At 31.6% G+C, this 12,991-nt stretch overlaps 1 protein-coding gene across 1 annotated transcript; it reads left to right on the plus strand.

Moving 5' to 3' along the window:
• Positions 1-7,754: 7,754 nt before the first annotated feature.
• On the plus strand, positions 7,755-9,881 carry LOC127084394 (ribulose bisphosphate carboxylase large chain). The gene has a single exon (XM_051024834.1). The coding sequence runs from the start codon at positions 8,609-8,611 to the stop codon at positions 9,692-9,694; it is 1,086 nt and encodes a 361-aa protein (XP_050880791.1). The 5' UTR covers positions 7,755-8,608; the 3' UTR covers positions 9,695-9,881.
• The last annotated feature ends 3,110 nt before the right edge of the window (positions 9,882-12,991 follow it).

Below are 12,991 nucleotides of genomic sequence, written 5' to 3' on the forward strand. Positions count from 1 at the left end.
TTATTATTATTATTATTATTATTATATTTAATGATTCAAGAAACTTTTTTGTTCCATGCATGATCATGGATAGACACTTTGAAATATCCTTGTGTAACTTTGAGTCATGTATAAGTTTAATGACCTAATATGTGTTCAAAATGTTAAGTAATAACGAGATAATGACAATTAGCTTCACTACTTCTTTAGCATGCCAATCAAAATTAAGACGGATATGATGATTAAGAGAATGTAATATTATAAAACGGGTATTTGATTATGGTATTGTAGATATATTGGAGGATTTGAATACCATATTTGATTATGGTATTGTAGATATACAAGTAGAATATGTTTTAATGAATATTCTAAAAAGGTCAATACTATATGAAATTTTTTTAATGATGCATTGATGGATGAAGAACGCTATCCACAGATGAAAAAACAATAGTTCGCTGTAAGAAATTAATGAAATTTTGATGCAAGATATTCTTAATGCGAAAAAAATCATCTCAACAAATGCCACGATGCAGATGATTACACAAAAAAATCAAATAAGTGAAATGATCTAGATGACAATACAATGTTGATATGAATGAGATATATTATACACACATAACAAACATATAATACATACACAAAATACATCAAACAAAGAATTATCAACAAATATTTAAAGGCACACTAATAGAAGGTGGAGGAGCGTAGAACGATGATACAAATTTGATGATTTAGGCTCTAATTGTTGCACAAGTAATGGTTAGTATAAAAAACTTAAGTAAAAGGACAATACGATCAAAACAATATATAATTGAATATGTCTTTATTTTCACGTTTGGAGAGATATTCTCAGACACTCCTGTAGGTGTTTAATTGGCTGCATTGTATGGTAAAACACTAGCTGGATTCTAATGTCTTGACTGATGTCATGACATGGTGTGAAGGTGTGACTGCATTGTAGGTTAGAATATCTAACTGTACTCTGATGTCTTGACTGATGTCATGACACACTTGAGTAGTTTACTGCAGGATTAGCTAATACAGGATTTGTTGAATGTCAAATTGGATGTGGTGACATTCATCCCTGTCAGCAAATACTGAGGAATAGAACAATTGGTGTTCTGTCAGAACTCAGTGTTTAGTTCCGGTCTGGTTATCAAGGAAATACCAGACCTGGCATAAAGCCTACTGTCTGAATGTCAAACTGGATGTTATGACATTCATCATTGACAGCATATACTGAACAATAAACAGAGTGGAGTTCTGCTACACTTCAGTATGTTTCTTAGTCTGTTCTTCAAGAATAAAACATAACTGACTTAAGGCTAAATGTGTAAATGTCAAATTGGATGCTTTGACATTTATTATTGTAAGCTGCTACTGTAGAATGGACAGTTTGGTCCTGTACAGTTCAGCAAATGAGGTACAGTCTGTTTTCAGGAAAAACAGACTTAGCATATGGTCCTTGATGTCAAGCTGAATGTTGTGACATTCATTCCTGACAGCATATGCTATATTGTAGGTTGTTTAGTTTTCTGTTTCAGCTTTTTCTCAGGCTATTCTTCAGGGATTCAACAGCTGAGAGAAAATCCAGGAAAACAACAACCAAGCTACATTTAATGAACCTAACAAATAGCCTATTTGTTAGTAACCTAGATGTGGAATTTAGGGGAACTCGCGTGACCTTAAATTCAGGAGAATACAAGTGCAAAGGCCCAAGTACTGCAATATAAAAGGAAGTCGTTCCTTCATTCAGAACTGGGGATTTTTAAGGCGTGAAGATTTAGTGTGTCCATCATACTTCACTGCTGTATTTTTGTGAGTCTTGTATTAGACATATCTTGTAAACCAAGTTGTTATCACGTAGATGATTGCTTTGGTGTAGGGTGTTCATTGAGTTGTAAGTGTTGTGTCACTCTAAGCTTTTAAGCGTGAGTGTTGTGTATCTTGATTAAAGCTGTTAAGCACAATCAAGAGTTGTTTGAAGTGTGACTTCAATATTGATTAAAGGTAGTAATCACTGAGGTGATTGAGGGGGAGTGAGTAGGAACTCTAATCTTAGAGTAAGATTGAAATTGCATTGGGTAGGGATTAAGTGAAGAGTTGTAAACGGCTGAGTTTAGCTTTGAATTAATACTACTGGTAGTGGATTTCCTCACGGGCTTGGTAGCCCCCAGATGTAGGTCATGTTGGACTGAACTGGGTAAACAATTACTTGTGTTATTTACTGCACTTACTCTTAAGTTCTGCATAATTCTTGTCTGTGCAGAATTGGATGTCATAACAACTGGTGTGACATCGAAAGTCTGATAACTAGAATTTCAACTCCTTAATAAAATAAAAAATGAAGTGGAATGACACATGCTTTGATTATCTTTACTTGTGTCTTCCCGCCCAATAATGACTAATTACTTCATTGCTTGAACTTATGCATCGACAAACTTAGATAACTTATTCAAAATTTCACAATAATTTGGATCACTAATAAAAACTTATTATTTTGAGTTTATCATATACTTGTTGAACAATTAAAGAACACACCAACATATTCATAGAAACTATCTTCATCTTCCTTCACAATGACCTTGGAAGAATAATTCTTCAAGGAGATGCTTCTACTTTCTTCTAACAATCTTTTTCCCTTTTTTATTTTATTTAGATACTTTAAGCTTCATGATAAATCAGTTTTCCAAACAAAATTAAAATATTTAAAGTCTTCAAGTCTTGTGGCTAGGTGGTTATTCATGCACATAAACCTTAACACCTTGTCAGCCCAATCCATTAAGATAAAGTCATATTAAAATTCTAACTGATGATTATGTTAGTATAATGATATTAAATTTATTCATATAACTCAAATTTGAATATGGAAGCTCTATTGAACACACACTTTGGATCGTTCTATCCCGTATTCTCAACTTCTGAGGTTGCAGAACCTAATCAAAAGACTAGCTCCGATACTACTTATTAGTGGAGGATATGGGGATCAAATGTTATTGAGTGGAGGGGGTTTAATAAACTGTTTCCCTAAAACCATTTTCAAAAACATTTCCTTTTATAAAATCAGAGTTTTACCATGAGATTCCCAAATTACACGCTTTGAGGCCAAATTTTCATATCATGGGAGCATATTGCAAACTGAAGCAAAAGATAGCGGCACCTTTATAAAACATACGATTAAATTGATATTACAATTAACTAAGATAATCAGTAATCACAACAACTGAGAAATATGAAGTTGCTTAAACAAGCAATTCAACAATGATCATAAATCATTTTTCACACACAACTAAAATTGATTTTTTAACTAATCGAATGATCAATCTAACAACAACAAAGTTTAGAAAAAATAAAATATGAATTCTTCTCAAGATTCAAATATTTACAAAATACAAATATTAATAGAACATAACTAGAAACTACACTATCAAGCAATTAGTGTCGATCGGAAATTTAATTACAATTTAGAGATATAATTCAAGTGTTCTTAGTCTTGTGGAATCATCTTTTGTGCTTAGGCATGACTTGTAAACCCATGGTTACGACCTAAATGACAAGGAAAAAACGTTAAAGTAAGATGATATAATTGAAGAGAATTTCAACGGACGGTTGTTCATTGAAGGCAAAGGTGAGGGTTAGCGTGACAAATTCTAAGTTTGAACAGAGTAAGGGTGAGGGTGGGACAAGTTCGATGAGGGTGAGAGAGTGAGAGAGTTGAACTATAACAAAATTTAAAAACTAAAATGTTAATGTAAGGGTGTAAGGGGATCAGAAAAAATCAATTAAATTGACAATCTAAACCAAACCAAACCGAATAAAAAAAATCCGATTGTTTCTCATTCGATTCAAAAACCAAATCAAGCCAATGAAAATCGATGTGGTTTGGTTCGATTCCCAGTTTTAATTTTTAGGAACCGACAAATTGATGAGTCGAACCAATGATATAATTATGCTTTAAATCTTTTATTCCACCCATCATTAAGCCCAAATTTTATATCGGTCAAATTATTCTCCATCTTTGTTTACATTTAATTCATTTTAGAAAAACATGAATATAGAACCAAACTCTTAAACATAGAAAGTAAAAACAATATAAGTCATAAAATTTCTCTCGCCTCCTTCCACCACTATTTTTCTCTACCGTCGTTATGTTATTATTGTCTTCTTCGTGTTAAAGTTCTTTGTGTTAGTTCTCATATTTTTTTAAAAAAAAATTGTTTCTTCTTCAACAAAATTTCTTCTAGTATTGTTACAAAATATGTATATTATTTTATCTATAAATTCATTCTAACCGTTGTGAAATATTATCCCCTCGATTAAAAGTAACAACCGTGGGGAAAAATCCACGCGCCTAAATACCAAAATGATTTTATTGAGAAACGAACTCATGATCAAACAACTTTTCACCTCAGTTAGCAGGTTCAATCATGAGAAAAAATGCATGCTATTCATTTTTTTACCTCCGCCATTAGTTCAAAGGAAAAAATAGCGCATATTCTATGACACCCTTGTAACCACAGACAATCATACAGGACAAACCATTTAGTCAACCGAGATGATATATAATTTTATAGCAATGATAAAAATTAAACCAAAAAGAATACAATAGCACTATCGTCATAAATACAATAATTAGAACAAAACAATATCACTAATAATAAATACAACTCATAGTCAAATTTTAGATTTTAGCAAAGTATTCATCCGGACATAAAGAACATTAAACAATTTCTTGTTTCCAAAACCATCAAATTGTTTTAGAGAACATCAAAATATAAATTTTTAGACATGAAATCTATAAGTTAACATGTGGTTTTAACATAAAAATATAGATTTTGAAGTAAGTTAAAAAAAATTACAAATGAAAATATAAAGTTATTTTTACAGGTGTGTGGGATTAAAAATAAGGTAATATAGATGAATTGGATATATGTCATTGTTATATTGTTTATTTTCTTACTATCATTTTAAAGTACAAATAAAAATCGTAAATACAAGGTTCATGAAATCAGAAAACAAAAAATAAATGTTTGAACAATAAATAAATGCTATTTGAGAAGATAAATTTTATCATAATATATTATTCATTTATTTTTTATTGATACTTTTCCATTTAACATATCTTAAGATCTTTAATCCTGGTATACAATACGGCAAAACAGATTGATGCATTTAACAATTTGTGGATGATATATATAGCTAGGACAGTCTTTATCAACTCTACATTCGTAAGGAAGTAACTTATATCTTTCTGAAATGAAAAGAGATTATAAAGTAATATTAGAAAACTTAATAAAATATTATATACAAACTTGAAAGTTTAAAATAAATTAGAAAAAATATATATAAATAAAGTGGTTTACCAACAGCATATGATGTTGTAACAAATAATAAAACATAAAAAAACCAAATATAAAATAACTTGAGAATTTCAGTCATTTTAAACTTTACTTTACTTGTAAAATATAGAGCATAGTTTGATCTTTTTATAGCATGTAATGTTCAGATTCTTAAATATTTATTTAATTTTAGTTTTATCCCTTACGAAGTTGTAAAAGTATTTTAGAAAATTATAATCATAATTAAATGTCTCTTAATTTTATAAATGTGTTGTGTTTGTCCCTTCAAGCTACCTAAGAAGGAGGTTACATAATAAAAAATAAAATAATAATAATAATAATAATAATAATAATAATAATAATAATTATTATTATTATTATTATTACTAATATTAATATTATTATAACTATAATGTTTAATGATTCAAGAAACTTTTTTGTTCCATGCATGATCATGGATAGACACTTCGAAATATCCTTGTGTAACTTTGAGTCATGTATAAGTTTAATGACCTAATATGTGTTCAAAATGTTAAGTAATAACGAGATAATGACAATTAGCTTCACTACTTCTTTAGCATGCCAATTAAAATTAAGATGGATATGATGATTAAGAGAATGTAATATTATAAAACGGGTATTTGATTATGGTATTGTAGATATATTGGAGGATTTGAATACCATATTTGATTATGGTATTGTAGATACACAAGTAGAATATGTTTTAATGAATATTCTAAAAAGGTTAATACTATATGTAATTTTTTTAATGATGCATTGATGGATGAAGAACGCTATCCACAGATGAAAAAACAATAGTTCGCTGTAAGAAATTAATGAAATTTTGATGCAAGATATTCTTAATGAGAAATATGATGTAATAACTCGTATAATATATATCTAGAATAATATCATACAAGTGTTAAATTTTGGTACTGTCACAACATAAGTGCCTAATGGCATTAATATATACACATGTCCAAACTAAAAACATCAATGGAACATGTTATACAATAATGCCAAAAAAATAAAATCTAAGAACTATGTGCAATATCTGCATTGCACACAATTCCACAGCGGAAGATCATGCTAAACAGCAACCCTTGAAACATCCATAACAGCTTCTCTTAGATTCAACCTGTAAAGAATTACCTGAAAAATAACAACAATGATGGGATGAGATAATAATCTCAGTGAGTTCTCCTATCCTATGGGTCCACTCGACTCTACAGGGTTTCTAATCAATATTCAGCTCATAACCAACTCAAGTCAACAAGGGAACGAAGACTTGAGCGATGGGGAAACTATCTCGCAATTGTATGGCAACATGCATCTGAGTTCTCATAACTCAACCACGGTCATTATTCAGATCACGAAACATCAATTCCCGACCGGACCTACGTCTAGGCCAAGGCTTGGTTCATGCATGTCCGTATGATTCGACTTTCGCGGTGGATATCCGGTTCCCCTATGGGACTTAAACCCACTTTTAAGAACCATCACTTGTATAGGACTCTAACCCACCTAGGGTATCTTTCACCGTATGGGACTCTAACCCACATAGGTGTCCACCTTTCCCCCATGTCCGCCATGGTTGGGGCTCAAACCCAATTGAGGCTCGAATCATTGGTCCCACATCCCAATGCTTACTCATCTAAGCATACCAATAGAGATGTGTACCACCACAGAAAAACACACATTCTGAATACATGATCGGTTCCACCAAACATTGGTTCCACGAACCATAACAAATTCATCAATCATAGGTGACTTCATTCACCATAATACACAAATAATAATATGGCATGTTCCATACAATGCGTCTCATTCTCAATCATGGTAACAATTCGTCCACGACCTCACATAAGCGTCGTACGAATGAATACCGTATTCTCATACATATATCACACATATTTCATAACCTAGATTATCTTACTAAGTTATTAATCATTTTATCCTCCTAGGTTTCCTCACTTGCCTTTGGTAAAGGTTTTTAATCATGTTATTTCACAATCAAACATATCAACCATGTTTAACACCCATCATAAATATAATTCATTTAATTTGTAAGACACATAATATATTATAATATGATATCATAATAATAGCCTTTTTCATTATCTTACTAATGCATCCGTCTGCATCCAAAACGGAGTTATAATGCTCAATTAATTCATTAATCTATCTTAATCAAGATTTAGATTAATATTTATTCATTGCATAAGTATTCAACAACAACCTCTCTAGCTATAAAAGCAGGCGCAGATCTATGAATAGGAGATGTTGTGCGAGTATCTACAGGACCCAAATTATCTAGGGTTGCTCCGCCGACTGGAACACTTAGAGCAGCTCCTGTGTCAATCACTTCCATTCCTCTCTTTAGACCATCTGTGCACTCATAGCTACAACTCTAATTCGATTATTTCCTAATAATTGTTGTACTTCACAAGTTACGTTAATTTGTTTGCCAACCGTATCTCGACCTTGAACTATCAGAGCGTTGTAAATATAAGGCATCTTCCCTGGTGGAAAAACTACATCGAGTACCGGACCGATTATTTGCGTGATACGCCCCAGACTTTTGTTTTCAAGTACTGAAACCTCAATATCAGAAGGGGGAGGAGTTATTGTCATATTGCAAAATATCGGTTTTTTTTTTTCAAAAAAAAAATGTTCGATAACAAAGCAAGTGGTTAATGATATTGAATAATAAATGTAAGTTAATAATCTATTTTCTTGGTACCATCCAATCAATTCAATTGTTTTAAAATTTCAATGATTGAATTTTCAAGGTCAACCCAGTCATCTAGATTATAGACAATACTATATTATCTATGGAATTAGAACCTGAACTTTGTTTATGATTCCGTTTTTCTATCTCATTGGTCCTTCTTTTTTATTTCCTCAGCATAGGATTTATACTTAGCATATCATTTTTACCAATTTTTCTTTTTATTGGGAAAATTCTGCCGATTTTTACATCTAGGATTTACATATACAACATAGATCACTGTTAAGGTCAAGAATATCTTTTTTATTATTTAGATTAGAAAATGATATTCCAAAATAAAAAAAAATAAGAGACTAAAAAAAACGGTTGGGTTGCGCCATACATATGAAAGAGTATAGAATAATGATGTATTTCCCAAATCAAATATCATGGTAAAATTTAACAATGACCCATTCGGATTCATTGATAATATTAGTTGATGGATCATTTGTAAAAAGGTTTTATTAACTCCTAAGTTATGTCGAGTAGACCTTGTTGTTGTTGTTATAATTCTTAATTCATGCGTTGTAGGGGGAGATTTATGTCACCACAAACAGAAACGAAAGCAAAGGTTGGGTTCAAAGCTGGTGTTAAAGATTATAAATTGACTTATTATACTCCTGACTATCAAACCAAAGATACTGATATCTTGGCAGCATTCCGAGTAACTCCTCAACCGGGAGTTCCGCCTGAAGAAGCAGGTGCAGCGGTAGCTGCAGAATCTTCCACTGGTACATGGACAACTGTGTGGACCGATGGACTTACGAGCCTCGATCGTTATAAAGGACGCTGCTACGAGATCGAGCCTGTTCCTAGAGAAGATAATCAATTTATTGCTTATGTAGCTTATCCCTTAGACCTTTTTGAAGAAGGTTCTGTTACTAACATGTTTACCTCCATTGTAGGTAATGTATTTGGGTTCAAGGCCTTGCATGCTCTACGTCTGGAAGATTTGCGAATCCCTTATGCTTATGTTAAAACTTTCCAAGGTCCTCCTCACGGAATCCAAGTTGAGAGAGATAAATTGAACAAGTATGGACGTCCCCTATTGGGATGTACTATTAAACCAAAATTGGGTTTATCCGCTAAGAATTACGGTAGAGCAGTTTATGAATGTCTCCGCGGGGGACTTGATTTTACCAAAGATGATGAAAATGTGAACTCCCAACCATTTATGCGTTGGAGAGACCGTTTCTTATTTTGTGCCAAAGTAATTTATAAATCACAGGCCGAAACAGGTGAAATCAAAGGACATTATTTGAATGCTACTGCGGGTACATGTGAAGAAATGCTAAAAAGAGCTGTATTTGCTAGAGAATTGGGCGTTCCTATCGTAATGCATGACTACTTAATAGGTGGATTCACTGCAAATACTACCCTGTCTCACTATTGTCGGGATAATGGTCTACTTCTTCATATCCACCGTGCAATGCATGCAGTTATCGATAGACAAAAAAATCATGGTATGCACTTTCGTGTATTAGCTAAAGCCTTACGTTTGTCTGGTGGAGATCATATTCACGCTGGTACTGTAGTAGGTAAACTTGAAGGAGAAAGGGAGATTACTTTAGGTTTTGTTGATTTACTACGTGATGATTATATTTAAAAAGATAGAAGTCGCGGTATTTATTTCACTCAGGATTGGGTTTCTTTACCAGGTGTTATCCCTGTTGCTTCAGGGGGTATTCACGTTTGGCATATGCCTGCTCTGACCGAGATATTTGGAGATGATTCTGTACTCCAATTCGGTGGAGGAACTTTAGGACACCCTTGGGGAAATGCACCTGGTGCCGTAGCGAATCGAGTAGCTCTGGAAGCATGTGTACAAGCTCGACACTTCTTTTCCTTAAATAACTCCTCTTTTATTTTCCTTATTCTCATAACATCGACACAACCTCAACTTCATCAACATGACATATCATTAAACATGCAACAACATCAACATGGTTTCACCATATGATATTAATACCATTCTAATAACAACACAACAACCAACATCATATATTATGGATTAACAACCGTAGAGTCGCAACACACCAAGGAGTTCATATATCAATCATCAATTTAACAAACATAGTAAACATCATAAAGCCCAAATTCCCAATTTCATGAAATTTCTCCCCAAAGCTACAACTAAACTAAGAACTCACCTCATGATTGATGAAGATGGTGAGAAGAAGATGACATGATGACGGTGGTGACGTTTTCATGGCTTTCTCCTCTTCTTCCTTCCTTCCTCTTCTTCTCTTCTTCCTCTCTCTCTTTTCTTCTCTTTTCCTCTTTCTCCTTCCTCTCTTTCTTTTCTTTCTGATATCTCTCTTCCTCCCTTACCTACTTCTTCTTATCTTTTTCCTTTCTTCTTTTCTTTCTTTTACCACCACACAATTATATATATATATATATATATATATATATATATATATATATATATATATATATATATATATATATATATATATATATATATTATAATATTAGGTAGTAACAAATATCCCAATTGATATTTTGTCTCCCAGTACCAATTGACCAATTATTAATGTTACCAAAAATGTCCTCTCTTGTACTTATTAATATTGGTTTGTCTCTTTATTAATAATTAATCCCTTCAGAGTTCACTGGTTACTCTATTGGTCCAAATTGACAACATTTAGAGCACAAAGGAGCTCTAATTGTTACAACTAACAAAAGATATAGTACACAGGTACTCAATTGATCTCAACTGACAACTAATTGAGCATTTAAGGGAATATGGGATATTACATATGAAGTTGCTTAAACAAGCAATTCAACAATGATCATAAATCATTTTTCACACACAACTAAAATTGATTTTTTAACTAATCGAATGATCAATCTAACAACAACAAAGTTTAGAAAAAATAAAATATGAATTCTTCTCAAGATTCAAATATTTACAAAATACAAATATTAATAGAACATAACTAGAAACTACATTATCAATCAATTAGGGTCCATCGGAAATTTAATTACAATTTAGAGATATAATTCAAGTGTTCTTAGTCTTGTGGAATCATCTTTTGTGCTTAGGCATGACTTGTAAACCCATGGTTACGACCTAAATGACAAGGAAAAAATGTTAATGTAAGATGATATAATTGAAGAGAATATCAACGGACGGTTGTTCATTAAAGGCAAAGGTGAGGGTTAGCGTGACAAATTCTAAGTTTGAACAGAGTAAGGGTGAGGGTCGGACAAGTTCGATGAGGGTGAGAGAGTGAGAGAGTTGAACTACAAAAAAATTTAAAAAACTAAAATGTTAATGTAAGGGTGTAAGCGGATCAGAAAAAACCAATTAAATTGACAATCCAAACCAAACCAAACCGAATCGAAAAAAATCCGATTGTTTCTCATTCGGTTCAAAAACCAAACCAAGCCAATGAAAATCGATGTGGTTTGGTTCGATTCTCAGTTTTAATTTTTAGGAACCGACAAATCGATGAGTCGAACCAATGATATAATTATGCTCTAAATCTTTTATTCCACCCATCATTAAGCCCAAATTTTATATCGGTCAAATTATTCTCCATCTTTGTTTACGTTTAATTCATTTTAGAAAAACACGAATATAGAACCAAACTCTCAAACATAGAAAGTAAAAACAATATAAGTCACAAAATTTCTCTCGCCTCCTTCCACCACTATTTTTCTCTACCGTCGTTGTGTTATTATTGTCTTCTTCGTGTTAAAGTTCTCTGTGTTAGTTCTCATATTTTTTTTTAAAAAAGTGTTTCTTCTTCAACAAAATTTCTTCTAGTATTGTTACAAAATATGTATATTATTTTATCTATAAATTTATTGTAACCGTTGTGAAATATTATCCCCTCAATTAAAAGTAACAACCGTGGGGAAAAATCCACGCGCCTAAATACCAAAATGATTTTATTGAGAAACGAACTCATGATCAAACAACTTTTCACCTCAGTTAGCAAGTTCAATCATGAGAAAAAATGCATGCTATTCATTTTTTTACCTCCGCCATTAGTTCAAAGGAAAAAATAGCGCATATTCTATGACACTCTTGTAACCACAGACAATCATACAGGACAAACCATTTAGTCAACCGAGATGATATATAATTTTATAGCAATGATAAAAATAAAACCAAAAAGAATACAATAGCACTATCGTCATAAATACAATAATTAGAACAAAACAATATCACTAATAATAAATACAACTCATAGTCAAATTTTAGATTTTAGCAAAGTATTCATCCGGAAATAAAGAACATTAAATAATTTCTTGTTTCCAAAACCATCACATTGTTTTAGAGAACATCAAAATATAAATTTTTAGATATGAAATCTATAAGTTAACATGTGGTTTTAACATAAAAATATAGATTTTGAAGTAAGTTAAAAAAAATTACAAATGAAAATATAAAGTTATTTTTACAGGTGTGTGGGATTAAAACTAAGGTAATATAGATGAATTGGATATATGTCATTGTTATATTGTTTATTTTCTTACTATCATTTTAAAGTACAAATTAAAATCGTAAATACAAGGTTCATGAAATCAGAAAACAAAAAAAAATGTTTGAACAATAAATAAATGCTATTTGAGAAGATAAATTTTATCATAATATATTATTCATTTATTTTTTATTGATACTTTTCCATTTAACATATATTAAGATCTTTAATCCTGGTATACAATACGGCAAAACAGATTGATGCATTTAACAATTTGTGGATGATATATATAGCTAGGACAGTCTTTATCAACTCTACATTCGTAAGGAAGTAACTTATATCTTTCTGAAATGAAAAGAGATTATAAAGTAATATTAGAAAACTTAATAAAATATTATATACAAACTTGAAAGTTTAAAATAAATTAGAAAAAAAATATATAAATAAAGTGGTTTACCAACAGCATG

This window comes from Lathyrus oleraceus, chromosome 1 (genome assembly GCF_024323335.1).
Source record: "Lathyrus oleraceus cultivar Zhongwan6 chromosome 1, CAAS_Psat_ZW6_1.0, whole genome shotgun sequence".
Classification (NCBI taxonomy): Eukaryota; Viridiplantae; Streptophyta; class Magnoliopsida; order Fabales; family Fabaceae; genus Lathyrus; species Lathyrus oleraceus.

Excerpts from the sequence above, each read along its gene's own strand:
- LOC127084394 (XM_051024834.1), top strand. The coding sequence starts at position 8,609 with ATGCGTTGTAGGGGGAGATTTATGTCACCACAAACAGAAACGAAAGCA.